The following is a 20,087-nucleotide window of genomic DNA, read 5'->3' as shown; positions in this document are numbered from 1 at the left end:
TTCCCTTCTTACCTCCACACCAATCAAAGCCTTGCCTCAACAAATTATAAAGCTCCTGAAACACCCACCAAAGCTATTCTGAATCTGGCAGAGAATGGGGATGGGGAAAGCATCTAGCTATGTCCCCGCAACTTGACATGCATTGATGGATCTTAGTGACCCTTGGCAAATGATGGAATCATTTTTATCTCTAGCTATGTCTATACTTTTCTGATCCTAACCGCCCTTTGCTAGAGTGTGGAGTGGGAAAGCTGCAGTGGCCATCCATGGGTCGGCGATTAGCTGTACAGGAGTTCCTTAGGAGTAACTACTAAGCTACACTGAGCCATACAGAACATAGGCGATACAGTCCACTACCTGACCTTCGACCCTCTCCACCCAGGGCTGCAGACAAGGGGCGGGTTAGGGGTTCAAACCCCCCTCCCCCCAAAAAAATTTTTTCAGGTTTTTTAAAAATTCTGGTTAACTCATGCATTTTAATTGGTTAACCAAATCCCCATGAGTATCCACTGAAGTTTATCTGTCTTGAGTGTCCATTGAAGTTTATTGAGGGAGTCTGATTTCTAAATTATTTTGCATTATAGAACAGTAGTATGTCTACAGTAGTAGACATGATTCACCAAAAAAAGTTTTAAACTGCCCCCGGAATTTGTTTCTGGCTACAGCCCTGCCTCCACCCCATTCATACCAGTACTCCTCTTCAGCCAGTGCCATGACTTTCTCATACTGAGGGCCTGGCAGCTGACTGGGTCCAGGGAAGATGGCTTCTTGATGCACAATCAGGCACTTCACAACCTCATTGATGTGAGGCTGCACAGACACAGCATCCTGGCCTGCAGGGACTGTCATCAGCGTAGGGCCAAAGCACACAGCCAGGTTGTGGGGATCCATCATGTTCTCGTCACTGTACTGAGAGAGGCTGTGGGGAGAAGATGAATGAGATGTGGAGAATGAAAAGCATTCCCTGGACTAAAGAAACTCATCTCCAAAGAAACCCTGCTGAATGGACATCCAGTCCTATGTTGAAATGATGGCAAAGACACACTTGCCAGTCAATGTTAAGACACTCACTGATTGAGAAAGGCAAAGAGGTACCGCAGAACCACCAGAACCACAGAAGGAAGATGGGAAATGAGGGCTCGGAGGTGGGAGATGCGTTCAGCTGAAGACTCCAGTTCTGGGAAGCAACAGGACAGAGATCAGAAGTGGCTGTGGACTAGTTTAGCAATTATGCATTCATTTTCACACACCAACTTACAATCCAATAAATCCAAGGCTGCTGGCTGGGGGTTCTTGGAGTTGTAGTCCTAAAATGTAATTCTTTCAGACACATATTAAGCCTGACATTTGGACATTAGAATTCATAAACCTCACTGAGCTCCAAATACTGTATAACCACAGCTGAATCTCTAGTTTTAGGTCTGTCTCCCTCTACTGGTTTGACTGTCATGGAGCACTAAACATCCTTTCCAAGTATTCTAAAATGTTTCCATTACTAAGTCATCCATGCCATTGTCTCAGCAGCTGGGAACCTGATACATTTCCATTGTGACTAATTAAGAGTCTGACCAGCTAAAAAGGTTACCATCATAATTCAGTCTTCAGCTGCCCAACAGAAAACAAGTTTCAAAATGTATACTGTAAGGAAATGAAACAAAGGAATCTACATATACTGTACTCCATGAGGCATGTCATCGAGGTAGTCCAATTCCACCCTCTGTCTCAAGGGTGAGAAGGACTGCCTCTTTGCCAGTGCATGAAAGCTGTGACAGAAAACCAATTTCAGATAATATGGGGACACATAGGACTATCATTCTCCAAGCCAAATCCTCTCCCCATCACATGAACGCATGCAAGAAGACCCTTTCAAATGCAAAGATCATCTTTTGACTGTTCCCAATGATTGACCTCCATTCCTCTTCTATTTTTCAACTCAAACTAGTTAATACAGTAGAGTCTCACTTATCCAAGCTAAACGGGCTGGCAGAACCTTGGAAAAGCGAATATCTTGGATAATAAGGAGTTATTAAGGAAAAGCCTAATAAACATCAAATTAGGTTATGATTTTACAAATTAAGCACCAAAACATCATGTTATACAACAAATTTGACATAAAAAGTAGTTCAATACGCAGTAATGTTATGTTGTAATTACTGTATTTACGAATTTAGCACCAAAATATCACGATATATTGAAAACATTGACTACAAAAATGGCTTGGATAATCCAGAGGCTTGGATAAGCGAGGCTTGGATAAGTGAGACTCTACTGTACTATAAATCGCTATTGTTCTATGCCTTCAAACTGTTTTTGACTGACACTAACCCTAAGTCAAACTTATCACAGGGTATTCTTGGCAAATTTTGTTCAGAAAAGGTTTGCCATTGTCCTTCTCTACGGCTAAAGGAATGTGACTTGTCGAATGAGTTTCCATAGACAAATGGGGATTTGAACCCTGGTTCCAGATCCTCATCCCAATGCTCAAACCACTGTATCTCAACATCATCAGTATATTCATATACATGTTTATCATAAATATATACGCTTAAATACTATGCACTACAGCCCAATGAAAAAAACAACAATCCAAATTATGACAGATATAAGATCAGAAATACTTTAATGATACAGATTTCAGAATTGGTCAGAGCATTGCTACATCATGGCTCAGTTCCAAAGAGAGACTAATATTCTAACAAATGAAGTCTGTGTCCTTTCCCTTTCCTCCCCATATGACAGCAAAGTCTCCCTCTTTCGCCTTCTGTTATCTAACAGTTAGCTTTATAACTTCTCCAACATCTACCTATGCTTTCCTATTATATCAAAATATCACCCAGAGCCTGAAACAGGTTTGCAAATAATCGTTATAGCAAGGAAAGTATTAGCTATGGTTAGGGATGTTGTAATGTTACACAACTGATGCAAGTGCTAAACCATGATTCATGTCAGAAAGGAAAATGAGAAAGTGAGAGATGAGAGAATAAGAGAACCTATATCTGAGAATTATCCTAGAATTACAATCTCTTGTTTGTGAGGAGCTATTGATAAACTTAGAGAAAAGCAATTAATCGTGAGTTCTCACCTCATCTGGTCCAAAAGACAAAGCAAAGATTAAGTTGGACAGCAACACTGGCACAGCAATTGTATGAAAGAAATGTATGACCTAGCTGCTGCTGCTGCTGCTCTCCTGCAGTAACTTTCCTTCTATCTCCAGTTTAGTGTTATATTGGCCTTGCAAGCTAATTAATAGCCTAACTTACTTGCATCATTGAAGCTATATCATTAGCCAAGCACATAGTCAAATGCAACTCCACAAAAGCCAGTTTTGGTTTTTTTTGGTGGACCTCTTTTATCTCTCTTGCCTTGCAAAACAAAGAGATGTAGGTTCCTTAAGATTAGCAGATTAGAGCATGAGTTTTGGTAGACTACAATCTTCCTTCTCTAATACTTGAGATGGCAGATGGCATAAGTCACAGTGAAGAACACAATTGTAAAGACAGACGTTTGACTGCAGTGTCCTCTGCTGGCTATTTGGAGGAATGTAGAGAGGAACACAAATCTGAACCTATAGAAGCAAGCCACTATGGTTGCTAAAATGAAAACTGGAAAGGGTGCCTGTATCTATAATTGTTTTATAGAAGAGGGAATTTGACATAATCAGCTAACAAGCAATACCTACTGAAATGCCTTATGCACAATTTTTACAAGTACAGGAGTCCTCTCCAGTGTTCATCCCAGCAACCCTACTGTGTATCCAGGCATCTTCCTGATTATTTCCCTGATGGTTATGGTAACCAGTCGTCCCTGTTTTGTAATGAATACTTGTTATTTGATTATTGTAGCTATTGTGTTTTTTTTTAAACTATTGGTTTATTGTTTGGGGCAAATGATTTCATTGGACCCATTTTTGTTGAAACGCTTTTTCAAAACTCACCTGTCTGGTTGCTTGCAAGAGACCTTTTCTTTGCTAAATAGCATAATAATTTGATTGTTGGTGTACAACTCTGAAGACTCAAATCCCTGCTCAGCCATGAAAACCCACTGGGTGACCTTGGGCAAGTCACACTCTCTCAGCCTTAGAAAATGCCATGAAAAGGTTGCACATAAGAGCAACCAATTACCAGAAGACCATTTATAAGCCTACGTGACTCAACCAAACATCTGTGTACATTTTATTCATAATATTATTTTGAACAAGGTTTAATTCACTTGTGAAGCATTTGGACTACAAGTTGTGTTTCCAGCTTACAACCCAAGACTTAGACAAGACATTCAACGCTGTTTTAATACAATTATTTTTTTCCATAACCATACTTAAAACGATAAACAATATTCTGATCATAATTATGCAGAATTATTTCATTGTTCTTTAAGAATTAACTGACTTGCTTTCTGTAATTAGCACAATATCTTTCTCTTACGGTACAGTAGAGTCTCACTTATCCAAGACTCGCTTATCCAACGTTCTGGATTATCCAACGCATTTTTATAGTCAATGTTTTCAATACATCGTGATATTTTGGTGCTAAATTCATAAATACAGTAATTACTACATAGCATTACTGCATATTGAACTACTTTTTCTGTCAAATTTGTTGTACAACATGATGTTTTGGTGCTTAATTTGTAAAATCATAACCTAATTTGATGTTTAATAGGCTTTTCCTTAATCTCTCCTTATTATCCAACATATTCGCTTATCCAACGTTCTGCCAGCCCATTTACGTTGGATAAGTGAGACTCTACTGTATTTCTAGCAAATGAATTATTTAAATCAGGATTGCTGAGTGCTGTCCATGAGGCTAGATGTGACCCGCAAACCATTTTATTTGGCCTTTGGGCAATTTTAACCTCTTGTAAGCAAAACTGAGAAAAAATGAAACAAATTTAAAATTATGTATTTCTTTGGATTTTTTTTTTCAAAAGGAAAAAGAAAAGAAACAACACAGTGGCTATCTCCAAATCCTGAATGCATGTGTTCTGCAAAATAAATCCAAGAATATACTTTAATTATGTACACTGAAATGAACTCATGGTGATAACTGGAGAAAGGGTACAACAATGAAAAAGATAAAACATGGAGAACTAGACGCACACATACAGTCACACTTACGGGCTGTTGCCAGCAGCTCAGGGACAATATCACATGGAAAGAGGGGTTTCTCCAATCCCCGAAAATACAACTTCAACACTCCCGCTACTGAATCTAGGTCATGCTGCGTATAGCTGTCTGATAGGGGGTCTTCACCTGGTTGAGAGAGAAAAATCATTACAGTAATACTTTCCAACTCATATAAGATCAGGTGGGTCTTCAAGGATCTGTAACATTTGACAGAGTTCAAAGAACCTGTGAACCAATGTGGCATAGAAACATAAACACTAAGCAAAATGTAGTTCAAATCCTTCCTCTGAGATTGAATTTTTCTGGATGATTCTACCCAGATCACTAACTCAAAGACTAACCTATCTCGGGGGCTCTCATGAGGATAAAGCAGATGGCAATTATGAACTAGTTACTTTATTGAGTCGATTATATGCAGAAAGGAGAAGAGGGAGATAAGTGATTCCCAAACTTTGGTTCTCCAAATGTTTAGACTTCCACTCCCGGAGTTCCTGACCGTTGGCTAAGTCAACTAGAGTTCTGGAAAACTGCAATCCAAAATACTTCAGGAGACCAAATTTTGGGAATCACTGTCTTAAAAGGCATAAAAACACATATGTCAAAACTGGATAATGGTGGTGATCCATCTTGCATAAAGAGACAAGCTGTTTAATCTAGAAGAAATCCACCACTATCACAACACCTGCAATAATCCTAAGTGGCACTTTATCACTGTTACTTATTTCCATGATACAGCACTTTATGAAACCTGTCCCCGCTGGATTGCTTTTAATTACTCTGATTTTATCTGCTTGGATTTTAATGTATTGTCCATTACTTTATTTTGTGTATTGTTGGAATGTTTTAAGTTTTGTCAAATATGTTGTGTTGTTGTTTTGGGCTTGTCCCTGTTGTGAGCCGCCCGAGTCCCTTCGGGGAGATGGGGCGGGATATAAAAATAAAGATTATTATTATTATTATTATTATTATTATTATTATTATTATTATTATTATTAAGTGATCGGGAGGAGGGATTTATGTTTAGGGATTGCAGAATGATACTCTCTGCACATGGCCATCAGTACTCAAGTTAGGCCATAGTTATTCTCTGAAGTCTTCTGAGATCTGACACTCACATTCCCTCCTTTTCTGTTTTATGCCATTTACCCTTGATAGATCCTTCCCAATCCTTGCAGGGTAAGTTGCCTTAAACTCTTAGCTGGTGTGCATCCTATGTTTCTGCTGAGAATGACTCCCTATTTTGTATATAAGTGGGAATAATTTTCTTCTTTTCTTCTAATTCCCCCCATTTCTAGCATACTGCAGTGTTTACTGAACCTATTCCCCTGACTCCTTCTCTGTGTACCCTTTTCCCTTTTCCACATACACACACACTCTTACCTTTTTCAAAAGCATTTCGGATCTCTGCTACCTGGGCTTGAGACCCCGGCACTCGAAAAATACCTTCATGTTGAAGCCCTGGAAAGAGGGAAGGAAACAGGCAACTCTGTCTCATGCTTTCCCACAAAGAAAGGGGATTTCTCACTTACTGATTCATGGCTACATCACGAGCCAGAGATCCCTTTGAAAATGGCAACCCAACCTATACACAAAAAGAAGGGCATTTGAGAAGAGTGGGGCTGGGGGTTAACCCATGTCTTACCGTGGAGGTTGATGAAGCGGATGCAACTCTCCACCACAAGTGGGACAGCTTGGCTCGAGCTCTGGAGTTATGGGAAGGAAAAGTAGAAAGTCACAGTGCAGCATCCTCATAGCATCCCCAGGACTGTGTGCATGTTGCCATTGCCCAGGGACACCCAAAAAGCATAGAATACCTATCCCTTTCCCTTCACCCCTCCATTCGAGAACAGCCATGCATCCTCTTTTATCATTCATTCTATCTGTTTGATCATAAGGATAGTCTAATTCAAGTCTTTCTATTTTCTATTTCCTTTAACTTTGGCTATCAGTTCTTCCCATTTCCGTTCCCATTTCCCACTAAGATATCCATTAATATATTTATTTTTCCTATCCATAATGTAATCTTGGAGCATATAATCTGCTAAATATTCGTACCATTTTTGTGTATCCCATTTTTTTTACTCTTCCCATCCCAGGGCAACCGTAGCTTGTGCCGCAGCTAGCATACATTTTATTATCTCGGGCCAATCTTTATTTCCGTTTTTCCCTTCTAGTTTCAGGGTAAAACCTTTTTTTTCCAGCTCTATTTTTTGCCCTAACATTACCTCCATTTAACTCTTTTATTTTCCTGAAGAATTCTTGTACCTTGGCACAATTCCACTATATATGGATAAAAGTTCCAGTTTCCCCAAATTAATGTCAACTGAATTTAGGTGTACTTTTCGTAATATGGGCTAATTACTGGGGGGGGGGGGGGTTCTATACTAGTCAGTATTTTCCATTGTATTTCTTTGATCCTTAGATGTTTAAGTTTTTTATTGAGTTTATCCACAGTTCTAGATTCCTGAGGAATTAGCCATGGTAGTTAAAGTGGTACCAAGCTGCTATAAATGTGCAAAGTTGTCGCACCTCTAAGACTCAGTTCAGAAAAGAGTTTTCTAATCATCTCAGCATTTGATTTTTGAAAAGGAAAATTACTGGTTTTCTTGAATGTGTTGTTTCAGCTGCATAATGTAACAGCGAACACAAGAGCTGTGATGCGATTCAAGCTGTGAAATCATTACTCAATTAAGTGAATTCAGTCCTTTTTCCACAATATAGTGGGAAGGAAAAAATAATACTGACCCATTGTTCAGGGTTTTTGTAAGGAATAACAAAACAGATATGAAGTAAAATTGAAAATGCAATAGTAATAACTATTACTGCTATTTTTGATATACATCAGGGGTGGAAACTAACCAAAATCTGGAGGATGAACACATCCTTTCATTAAATTTTGATGGGCCATACCAGCCATCATTAAATATTTTGAATTTTTTTTCTCTTAAGAAGAGTGGGGCTGAGGGTCAGTATAGTGTTTTGTAGTGTAAGGTGTTTTAGACCAGGACTGGTTGATGAGAAAAACCATAGTGTTCCCCACAATTATTACAATGCTCCCTCTTCTGTACTCATAAAACAATATAGAAGCCAAGGGGTTGAGCGAAAAATAAAATAAACAGGCATCATGCTCTTGCCAACATGCAAGCATATGCTGGATCTTCCACACACATGCCAATCTCCTCTAAATTATATGTCTACCAAAGAATTGTTTTCAAACACCTTTATGATTTTATACCTATTCTATATACTCAAGATCGTGTAAACATTTCTCGAGCAAAAAGGGGTCATGAGTGGAAAAAGTTTAAGTAAAACCACTTCTGAATATTCCTTGCCTGAGAAAATCCTAAGAAATTCATAGGGTCACCATAAGTCTTGAAAGCACATAGAAACAAAATAAATTATATTATGTTTAAACAGAACAAGGCCTGCAATCTACTTAGAAATGAAGTACTTCTTCCAGAGGAAAAAGGGGGCATTTCTAAAGATCTGAGAATTTGAGGGCCTCAAAAAAGACGTTTTAAGGACCACATACCATCCCAGCCCTGTTCTTTTGACCCCTTTGCTAAAGACTATTCCTCATAGAAAGTGGAGTTTATCTTTGGAAGAACAATGGCTGGAAGAAAAGGTTGATAGAACACTGTAAACAAGGGGAGATGAGAATTCTTTTCCCATTGGGTGAAGGAATCTGAAGCAATAAAATTGACATCTTGTTTGAAAGTAGGATTTCACAAACAATTATGCATGCCTATGATCCAGATCTTCTTTCACTGTAATTCTTCTTACGTGGTGTCTGTGAAATACGCACCTGATGTAGTTCCCTGCACCTGGTGCAGCTGATTTGGATCATCTTGTAAAGTTCTGCAATTAAGGGGCTCCTACCCCAACAGCCCAGGTTCTTTTTCTTGCTGCAAAGCAGCACGTACAGATCTTACCTTCCTCCAAATTGATAAAACGGACATTGACTCAGCCTGGATGTCAACTATTCTTTTTGGACTGCTCAGTTCTTTGAAAGCAGGCCAGTATGACCTCCATTCGTAGGGGCTGCCGGTCATGTGGAGGGAAGCTTCCCTTAGATGGGTCCCACTCCCTTTGTCTACTTTGTCGTTAGCCAGAAGAAATGCAGAAGATGGGCACGTCACTGTTTTGCCCTCCCCACCTCCCAGTTACCAAAGCCGTGCCTCCCTCCCCGGCTCTGATGCGACTTACCCTCTCTCTTTTGGCATCTTCAGCTGTGGGGCTGTCAGAGCCGAAGGCACGTAAGGACGCCAAGCACTCTGCCAATCAGATGGATAAACTGGAGGGGGCGGAGGGCCGAAGAAGTGCCGTCAGAAGACGAAGCACTGTCAGCTTCCAGCTTCCAGTGTTCCTCCAAATTCCCTCCCTCCAAAAATTTAAGCACCTGGCACTCTACCCTTGGCATCACCGATGTCGCTTCTTCATCCATCGCAGGGCCTGGACGACATGACCATCCATCCTGGGCGGGAACACTTGCCTCCACCCAAAGATGGACGGCATCTGGCACTCTTGCCAGTCTCTGTGGCAAGCCTGCCCAAAGTGCTGTTACAGCCCATTCAGGCCTCATCTGTTGAGTGGGTGAGATGGTTTCTAGCAGGTCGGTTCTTTCTTTGGCTCGTGGCTTTACCGTTCCTTCTGCGGGCCACAGTGCTTTCCCTCATCATATCCTTGCCTGGGGGGGGGGAAGGATGGTATTTTATCCCTCATCCCCTTCTGTATCAGCAGCCACCTCCTTCCCCTATGCTTGACAGGCCTTCCACTTCTAACTATGACTTTGACTATCTCCATCCTACATTGCCTGAAGTTTCTGACGCTGAGTCAGAGGCTTCTTTTCATGACTCTTTGTTTCTTGAAGATTCTGCTGTTACTCCCTCTGTATCAAGGGAGGATTTTGCTTCCTTTTCTCCTTTGATGATGCGCACGGCCAAGGCATTGAAATTATCAACTTCTTCAGGGCCCAAACCAATGGATGACCCTATGTCTTCAGCTGAGCAGCAGCAGCAAGATCCAACACCTGCGGTGGTCCCAGCTTTACCTTATCTTGTTCAGATAACTAAGCCTTCTGATTCAGCTCCGGGGGCTGTTCCTGCTGTAGCTAGACGCTTTGATTCTTTTTATCATTGTTGCCACATCTGTGGCGCCATGGTTAACTAAACCATCTAAACCCAATACCATTGTGGCAGAATTGAGAAATCCCATAAATCTAAAAAACCTCTTCCTACTCCTCCTACTCTTCTACTCAAGACAGACACCTTGAGTAGAAAGGTTCATTTGTCTGCAGGTTTCATCACAAGAATGGCTCACTACCAGACCTATATGGCGTCTTATCAGATGGTCCTCTGGGACAAGATGGCAACTTTTGTCAACTATCTTCTGGATTGCCATCGTCAGTTCACTACTGCTTTCATCAGGGAGCCATGGCATTGGTTGCTCGGCAGAAACTCATGGACAAACATGGAGCAGATGCAGCAAGAAAGCTGTTTGCATCCACCATAGCCCTTCGTTGCTATGCATGGTTACAGGCCTCCTCTCTTTCGGAGGACGGCCAAAGTATGGCAGAGGATCTTCCCATCCATGATGACAGCCTGTTTCACCCTGATACCAACACCCAGTGGACATAAGCTTCGTGAGGCGGTTCAGAAATATGGTTTTGCCCCTCAGTCCTCTTATTCAAGTAGGGCAAAAGGTCATCCTCCTCAACCAGCCTACCACAGAGCTCCCTGGTCATATACTTATAGACCAAGGTTTAATGGTGTAATGGTGTCCTTGGATCCCTCTGTTTTCTTTTGTTTTTTCTCTCTAAATATTTCCTAGTCCCCAAGAAGGATGGTGGACTATGGCCTATTTTGGACCTGACAGAACTTAATAAATTTGATGATTATTGCAAGTTTTGTATGGTCACCTTGTCTTCTATTATTCCACTATTACCTGAGGGAGCATTGATTTAAAAGACGCTAATTTTCATATTTCGATTCGGCCTACCCTGCAAAGATTTCTGTCCTTTATCATAGCTGGGCAGGCTTTTTGCTTTCAGGCTTTGCCTTTTGGCACATCTTCAGCACCTAGAGTATTTACTAAGGTGATGGCCGTAGTGGCGGCACATTTGCGTTTGCAGGGAATCCAGGTTTTTCCTTATATTGATGATTGGCTTCTTGTGGCACGTTCAGAAAGTCAGTAGCATCGCCACATTTCTATTACTTTGTCTCTTTTACAAGAATTGGGTCTCATAAAAAAAATTAAACAAATCTCACCTTCAGCCCACTCATGTCATTTGTTTCATTGGAGCCACAATGAATTCCTGGCGGGGCAGAGCCTACCTCTCAGATGATTGGTTTCTCGATCTTCAGTTAGCAGCACAACCAATCATCGAAAAGCCATGCATATGAGCCAGAGACATCTAGCAGCTCTTGGGTCATATGGCATCCACTACAGCTATAACACACGATGCATTCCTAAGACTTTGGGCCCTGCAGTGCTGACTCCTCCAAGCATTCAATCCTCTTCATGAAAACCTGAACTGTCGCTTGGTGGTCCCCATCACAGTGCGCCGGTCCTTGAGGTGGTGGACTTCCCGCACCAACATTTATGCATGGGTCACGTTCCAGCCATTAACACCTTTGGTGGTTATTACCACGGATGCATTGCTCCTAGGATGGGGAGCATACCTAGACAATCTTGGTGTCTAGGAGACCTGGAATTCCTCTGATGCCCAGTGGGACATAAATCAACTGGAACTTTTAGTGGTCCAGAAGGCGCTTCTTTCCTCTGAATACAACATCAGGGGTTGAATGGTGCAAATTGTAACCGACAATACCACCATATTATTTTATCTGAACAACCAGGTCCCGGGCACTTGGTCCCGGGCACTTCCGGAACTGGTGCATCACCAGGGGCATTTACTTAGTAGCGATCCACATGCTGTGCACCAACAACACCACGGCCGACTGGCTAAGTCAATCTGTCCACTCTACTCATGAGTGGTCCCTCCATCCTCAGGAGATCTATGCCCTCTTCCACAGATGGGGAGTTCTGCAAATAGACTTATTTGCTTCCCCGCACAATGCGAAGTGCAAGTGCACGTCTACCTCCTCAACACTACGTGGGATGCCTTGGGGATGCTTTCCTCCTTGATTGGACACAAACATTTTGTTACCTGTTCCCATCACTACCACTGCTCAACAGAGTGATATCCAGAATCCAGTCTGCTCCAGTCAACTGCATTGTGCATTGTGACATTGTGGTGGCCTCGCCAGCCATGGTTCGCCAATCTGCTCCACCTAGCCAACGGGAATTTCACTCAACTGCCATGCAGACCGGATCTCCTATCATGTCTCAATGGACATATATGCCATCCCAAGATAGACCATCTTCGTCTAACAGTGTGGCGCATCTTGCCTCCCAACTCTCTCAGCCAGTAAAACATATCCTCAACCTGGCCCACAGGCCTACTACGAAACAATCTTACCAGTATAGTGGGAGTATTTTTCCACTTTTTCAAGACAGCAAGGTCTAGACCGACTTCTTGCACCTGTGTCACTAATTTTAGACATTCTTTTCCACCTATCGAACACATCGCTTGTGTCACTGAAGGTCCATTTAGCTACCATTTCATTCTACAAGAGAGCGGCAGGCCTTCCATCTATATTTTCATTCCCACTAGTCAAGACTTTTCTTCAAGACTTTAAGAATTTCTGTACCCAGATCAAGCCAACAACCTCACCTTAGAAATCAGACTTCATACTTTCTGCTCTTACCAAACCACTGTTTGAATCCTTAGCGAACACGGATGTTGCCCATCTCTCTTGGAAGACGGCCTTTCTGGTAGCCATCATCTCGGCATGATGCACCAGTGAGCTGGGTGCTCTCCACGTGGATGCACCTTATTTGACTTTCTTCCAGGACAAGGTTATCCTTCGTATAGACATTGCATGGCCTCTCAATTTCATCTTTCTCAATAAATAGTCCTTCCCGCCTTATGCCAGAACCCTTCTTCACCAGAGGAGCGGTTCTTCCACTTACTAGACATCTGTCGGGCTTTAGTAAGGATACGGAAGGTCTCCCTCTTTCTACACAAAGCCTATCATGCCGGATTGTTACAGTAATTTGGCTAGCATACTAGCTAGCGGGTCAGGACTTGCTCGTCCAAGTCAGGGCTCATTTCACAAGGGCAACGGCAACTTCTGTGGCATTTTTAAGGGGCATTCCACTAGAAGACATCTATTGGGCAGTGATTTGGTCTGTATTGGATACTTTAGTCACCCATTACAAACTGGGCATTTCAAGCCAAAATAGATGCAGCCTTTGGCAGAGCTGTCTTGTTCTCGGCACTCTCATGACACCCTCCTCCTCCAAGGGCAGTGTGCTCGTCTACATCAGATGCGTATTTCACAGACACCACATAAGAAGAGGCAAGGGTTGCTTACCTATAATCAGGTTTCTTCAAGTGGTGATCTGTGAAATTCGCACAACCCGCCCATCCTCCCCTCTGTGTCATGCTTCGGTTCTCGATTGCTACCTTGCAGCACCGGAACTGAGGCTTCAACCTGGGCCATCGCATTATAACCTGGAGGGTGGACGGGGTTGGAGCCCCTTAATTGCAGAACTTTACAAGAGGATTCGAATCAGCTGCACCAGGTGCAGGAAACTACATCAAGTGCGAATTTCACAGATCACCACTCGAAGAAACTTGGTTACAAGTAAGCAACTCTTGCTTCCCTTGCACCCTAGCCAGCATAGCCAATCAGGGTTAGGTGTAAAGACACCCTGGACAGCTGAGAGACAAGAAACAAAATGCTTAAATAATATTTGAAACATCATTACAAAATATCACATGTGGTTAAGTTATACATGCAGCATGCATTTTGTACATCATTGTGAGAAAATGCCAAGAACTTTCTGTTGCAAGCAAGCAAGGGATGTGAAGCCAGTTGTGCAGAAGATCATATACAGGGAGCGGTATCATGCATTTGCACATGCATACACACATGCACACACATCAAATATATTTATGTACTGACTAGTTCCCAACTATGGACAGCCCTTCACATTTGAAGATTTTATTTTTGTGGATTCGATTATTCACCAATAGAGATTCCTAGAGAGAACAACTAAATTCTCCAGGACAATCTGATAGAAGCTGACCATACAGTCATGCTGGAGACAACAAATATTCCTACTGTTTTTATTTATTTATTTATTTACATCATTTATATTGTAGTGTTCTTTTGGGTAAAGAAATAGCAGTTGTGTGCAGTTTTCCACTTAACTGTGCCTTTAACTCAAGTGAATGTGGAGGGATGACTGCACAACACAAAAACTATTCATATTTACTCAAGTATAATGCATAATTGAATGTAATGCACATCTCAATTATAAAGGTGCACATTGCAAAAGATGGACTTGCCTTTGAATGGAATGTGCCCAATAGTGCAGCATAGCATGCGAGGGAGCCAGGCAGCATGAATGAGGCCATTTGGGACGCTACGCACCTGGCAAAATCACCAGCATCACAACATTCACAACTGGCCTCATTCGCAAGACTTTCAACACTGAAAGGGAGGTTTTGAAGGCCTCATGAACGAGATCAGGTGGGAACTGCACCGGACTGAGCTTCTAGGGGATGGGCAAGGGACCCTGAGGGTTGCCTGGGCACCAGGATCCGCAGCTATGTGACAGGAACTACTGGGTTACCAGCAGGGCTGTCCTCCTTCTTCTCCATGCACCAGGGAACCCTGAGGCTGCCGCCACCACCGGGAACAATCTCTTCAGGCCTCCCTGCCCCCCATCCAGCCTCGGGTTCTGGGTCCCTCTGAGGCATTTCAAGCAGGTGACTGCAGCTCTAATCAGTTCCCCCTTTCTTGCTTCTGTGCTCCCACCCTCCCTCCTCCATTCCCAAATCATGTACCTTCTTGCGTGCCAGCAGCCTCCGCCTCCTTGGGGCAGCACAGACAGGAAAGACAGAGTCAGCAAGCATGTTATAAGCAAAGGGAGCAGCGGGTGTGCGTGTTTGGGAGAGCCAGAGGCAAAAGCAGGGCCAGGGAGGCAAAGAGTTCTTCAACTAGGCAGAAGGCAAGAAAGCAGGGCAAAAAGGAGCTGGGCAGGAAGGGACGAAGCTCAGGGCAGCAGCCAATACCTCCAAAAAGGCCTGCAGGTCACCCCCGAAGAGCTTGTGTTGGTAGCAGGAGGGAGGGCGGGAACGCCGGACACGCTGGGACTGTGGCCTGGAACCAACGTTTGTGTGGTGGGGAGGGAGGGGGGGAGGGAGGGAGGGAGGAAGAAGTCAGAGACTCTCCCCAGAACTGGACCTGGGCACCTTCCCATCATTCTGATGGGCTCCTCAACCACCAGAATGGGGCAGAGGAAGCCTTCATGGCCCAGTTGGGCCCAAGGGAAGGAAAATTTGCAGAGCTCCCATCAACCCTGGCCCTGCAAACATCTTTCCCTCAGTGTCCATTTTACCTGGCTAGCTCTCGATCCACTGCAGCACCTGAGAATACAAGAAAATGGAAAAGGAGGTAAGTTAGTGTCTAGAAGGCAGAGCCTTTATATGACAAGTATATGCAGCACAGAGGCAGATGTACATAGTTTCAGCAGTTTCATGGAAGCATATACACTGACATTAATAGCGTTTCCATGCAGATAGGATCATGGGAAACCTGCTTTTTCTGGGCTTTTTCACATGCTGGATTTGCAAAGAGGGACACAAGAGACCAACAACTGAATTATGAAGCTTCCTCCCTTTCATTATAAACATGATGCTTTCCATGACGTTGACTGACCAACTTTCATTTTAATTGCGAATCCATTTCTTCCCTCTTCAAAACAGTGTTATTAAAGGGTAGACATTTTTAAACTGCTGAGTTTCCCTTTCCCAGAATTCCAAAATCCAAAATTGTCCACATTTATGGATTAGATAGTGACACCTTTACTTTGATAGTACAACGTATACAAACGTTGGGAACTGCACCAGACTGAACTTCGAGGGGGTGAGCGAGAGACCATGCTAACTGCCATGCCATGGCAACATTTAGTTTAGGGGGATGCAAGAGATCTGTGGTTGAGGATTCAAAATGTTGTTATGTGCCCACAAGTCTTTTCTGACTTATTATGACCCTAAGGCAAACTCATTACAAGGATTTCTGGAATTTATAGTATTTGACTCACTCAAGGACACCCAGTAGATTTCCATGGCTGAGTGGGAATTAAACCCTGTCTCCAGAATCGTGATCCAATACTCAAACCTCTATGTCCCTAAACCACAAATCCTAGGATTCCATAAGATGTTGCCATGGCAGTTACAGTGAAATAATTGCACTAGAGTAATGTAATGGATACACTGTTCAGATGTTTGTCTATACAATAAGATGTGTATTCAATCTCAAACAAACATAATTGCCATTAATTTTCCCAAAGCAATCCCTCGAATCAGTTGTGCAGTGCAGAGAAGGACTGAAGCTGTTGGTCTCTCAAGTGTCCCTCACTTAATTATGATTCCTGGGATTCTTTGTGAGAAGACATGGCAATTAAATAGCTTTAGCTATGTACGTATTATTTTGTCTTTCTCAAAACATCCAGGATAGCACAACAGCTAATCTATCTGCTCCTTCATATTCTCACCCTTCTCTATAGCCTCCTTCATCTGGTCATGTTTTGCTTGCAGCTTTGTTTGAATGCTTCGCCCAGAGAGATATTCTTTAAATTTCTGTATAGGAGACACCAGACAATCTGTTATCAGAGATATTTTAAGGAAATACCCAGGCCATAAAAGCACTGAGATTTAGAACAGGATTGGAGTGGGGGGCAGGGTACAGGTTATTTGGGGCTTTTTAGTAGCTCTCGAACTCACAATACACACACACACATACACACACAAAAAACCTTCCCCAAAGAACCAAATATGCATAATTGCCTTCCTCCACCCCCCATATGCCCCCAAACATTAAAAACCTGGAATTCAAAAGCAAGAGTAACTTCCAATCACTTTCAAATCAAATTTTCAACTGATGTTGTAATATGCACTATGGCCTGTCATGGATCTATGACAACTATCAGTGAAAGGACCACACAGAAGTAAGTCTTAAGGGACAACATTTCCCAAAAGACATGTTCTGAAAGCATAATTAAAAGGAAGGATCCATTTAAATTAATAAAAGGAACAAGACTTTTTATTTTTAGTATTGCTTTTTAATTTTGTTAACCACTTTATGTCTCTTTTTACAAAGAAAAAGTGGGAAATGATGATGATGATGATGATGATGATGATGATGATGATGATGATGATGGAGGAGTGGAAGGGGGAAAGAAGGTGAAACCTATCATTCTCCACCCCCGCCCTCCCCCCCATACCCCCACCCCCCTGGAACAGCCATTCAAAATATTGTCAATACATCTGTTTAATCGTGTGGAATGCCTGGTTCAAGGTGCTGTATCTTACATTTCTAAGGACTGTTTAAAATGTCATTTAAGGAATAGTTACCTTTGGAGCAATGTATACTGAAATAAGTTATGTATGGCAAAAATAGTTAATTGTTGTGATGTATCAAAAAGAATAAAATATTTTTTTAAAAAGAAGAAAGGTGAAACAGCAGAGCAAGATAATGTCTTGGTGGATGTTGGCCCACGTTTACTAGAGGAAGGTGCAACAGTATGACCTATGTATCCTCAACACCAGAATCTACAGTTCTACCATCTGCATCCAACTTAAGAATGTTCAAAGTACTTCAAGCAATTCTGTGATGTACCACAAGATGCCCTAAAAGACAGAGCAAATTCTGAGCTCCTCTAGGCAACTTTGTGATAACTGTTGGCAGTAGTCACTCATTTTAATGGGGTTTGCTATTATCACAAGTTTCTGTTTCTGGGATAGGTCCAGGAACATATCCCCCATGAATACAAGGGTCATGGTGTACTTTTTCTGTCTGAAGAATCCAGCACAACATACCATGATGTAGAAGCTCTCTGTCTCCTGCTGGTTGGCCCGCCGCTTTGCCAGCGCCTGCTTCCCACCTGCATCAGAGCCGGTTGACTTGAGTGATTCTGTGGATTGGCAGCCCTGAAAAGCATCAAGTGCTTCTGGCTCTTCAGCTGATAATAAGTCCAGCAGGCTTTGCAGAGTTGCTTTCAGAGTCTTGTTTACCTATGGAAGGAAACACAATAGGCTGCATCAAGGACCGTCTGAAGGGGAAAGTATGCATCTAATACCTGGTTCCTCATAAGCAACCCAAATAAATGTGATAACTGAACCTGGGTTTGCTGTCCCAAAAGAGATACTGTCAATTGAATTTGCAGGGCCAAATCAGTGGAGGGAAGGAGGGCATTGGGATTTATCTCTGTAACCAATCTACCAGTTATTATGAAAATATCAAGGAAGCAGGATGGTTCCCTGCTTTCCTGCAGTACCAAGAGACTGCTGTTAAATAACACTTGAGTAAAGAGAGGAATAAGCCTCTATGTGATACATGGACCAGGAAGTCCAGGATTACTGGAGTAGGAGCCGCAATAGGACCAAAGCCAAATGTTTTTACAATGGAAACAAAGTGTGACTACTCATAAGTATAAGATTTTTTGGTTGATGCCCTTTGGGTGCCTTCAATAAATAGCTTCACTGCTGCCGAGAGGCAGGAAGTGGCCGGATCCTCCATGCCGTGAGGCAGACAGTTGTTGAGTCTAGATGGCAGGTCACGCCGGCTTGTTGTGTCAAGAGATTCAGATGGGGTGAAGGTGAAGGTACTCGTCTTCCAACGTCTGCAGGAGTGGGGCCAACCACGTTTGATGAGGTCAGCATGGGGTGATCAAGATACAATCTGGCTGATCCTTGACAATCTTCACTAACATCTTGACGATCATTGGAATTGGTGGAAAGGGGTACATCAGGCATGTAGTCCAGGTGAAAAGAAAGACATCCCTAAGCCCCTTGGTGTTGTCTGTCAGAAGTTGCACCATGTTCTGGTGCAGCGGACTTCGACAGCTAGTAATGCCTTTTCTACTGCAAAGAGCTCCAGGAAATTGATGTGCTGGAGCTGCTCCTTCACTGACCACTGGCTGCAAATCGTGAACTGGCCTAAATGTGCACCCCAGCCCGTAAGGGAAGATTCTGTTACCAGACACCATTGTCTCCAAGTGAACATTGGCTAGCTTTGACTACCATTTGAGGATGCAGAGGACATCTCCAGAGAGGGCGTAGACACAGGTGCACAAATGGGATCATGGCAGTTGTGGACTCCCTGTAGCCCAGGATAGAGTGGATGTCTCCAGCCAAGACCTTTTTTTCAAGTATGAATTACACCAGCAGCTTGCACTTTACTTATTTTTTCCATTTTGGAGGCAACTTCCACCAACAAATATCCAGCCGAGGCATAGCACTAAACTAATAGGTGGTTGATGGCGGACCTGAGAGTTTAGACACTGTCCTTTGGTAGGTAGGCTCTTCCTGCTGTGGAGTCTACCAGAGCTTCGATAAACCTGAGCCGTTGCTTTGGCTTTAGATGGGATTTCTCATGATTCACTACAAGACCCAGTTTCTGGAGGAGACACAAAGCAGAGGCGACATGAGCGAGAAATCAATGCTTGGAGTAAGCCACAAGGGGCCAGACATCTATATAAGGATAGACAACTGTGTCTCATCAGCGTAAGTAAGCTGCGACCACCGCCATGCATTTGGTAAGAACTCATTGGTGCCAAGCTTGTTGCCCCAGACCTTCCGACCCATGGGAGGGTGAAGAGGGCCCGATCTTTGCAAAGGCATGCCCTCCAGGGCAGAATGGTTTGGCGCCGGGCACTTGGCCAGCTGCCGTTGGTGCCAAAGCTTGCTCATAAGATGGACTCTCTCGTGTGCCTTGCCTGGGGTGTAAAGGCCTGGCAGATGAAACAGACCTGAGCAACTTCATCCTCCCCAGGCATAACAAACACAGTACATGGAGTCAAGAATAGAGAAAGACAGCAAAAACAAAGT

At 42.9% G+C, this 20,087-nt stretch overlaps 1 protein-coding gene across 5 annotated transcripts in view; it reads right to left on the bottom strand.

Moving 5' to 3' along the window:
• arhgap4 (Rho GTPase activating protein 4) overlaps positions 1-20,087 on the bottom strand; it is a 67,319-nt gene that overhangs the window by 10,814 nt on the left and 36,418 nt on the right. For 3 of the 5 annotated variants that reach the window (XM_016991195.2, XM_016991193.2, XM_016991194.2), the window contains exons 9-17: positions 18,078-18,272; positions 16,754-16,838; positions 15,596-15,623; positions 15,270-15,357; positions 6,765-6,825; positions 6,503-6,580; positions 5,114-5,248; positions 1,072-1,177; positions 689-919 (exon numbers count right to left, since the gene is read on the bottom strand). In XM_016991195.2, the coding sequence (XP_016846684.1) occupies positions 689-919; positions 1,072-1,177; positions 5,114-5,248; positions 6,503-6,580; positions 6,765-6,825; positions 15,270-15,357; positions 15,596-15,623; positions 16,754-16,838; positions 18,078-18,272 (1,007 nt within the window). Of the gene's footprint in view, positions 1-688; positions 920-1,071; positions 1,178-5,113; positions 5,249-6,502; positions 6,581-6,764; positions 6,826-15,041; positions 15,070-15,269; positions 15,358-15,595; positions 15,624-16,753; positions 16,839-18,077; positions 18,273-20,087 lie in introns of those variants that run through there. The other 2 variants (XM_008103944.3, XR_010003884.1) reach the window with 2 other exon arrangements.

The sequence above is a fragment of the Anolis carolinensis genome, chromosome 2 (genome assembly GCF_035594765.1).
Source record: "Anolis carolinensis isolate JA03-04 chromosome 2, rAnoCar3.1.pri, whole genome shotgun sequence".
Classification (NCBI taxonomy): Eukaryota; Metazoa; Chordata; class Lepidosauria; order Squamata; family Dactyloidae; genus Anolis; species Anolis carolinensis.
Note: the sequence above shows the minus strand (reverse complement) of the source record. Positions and strands in the feature narration are given on the sequence as shown.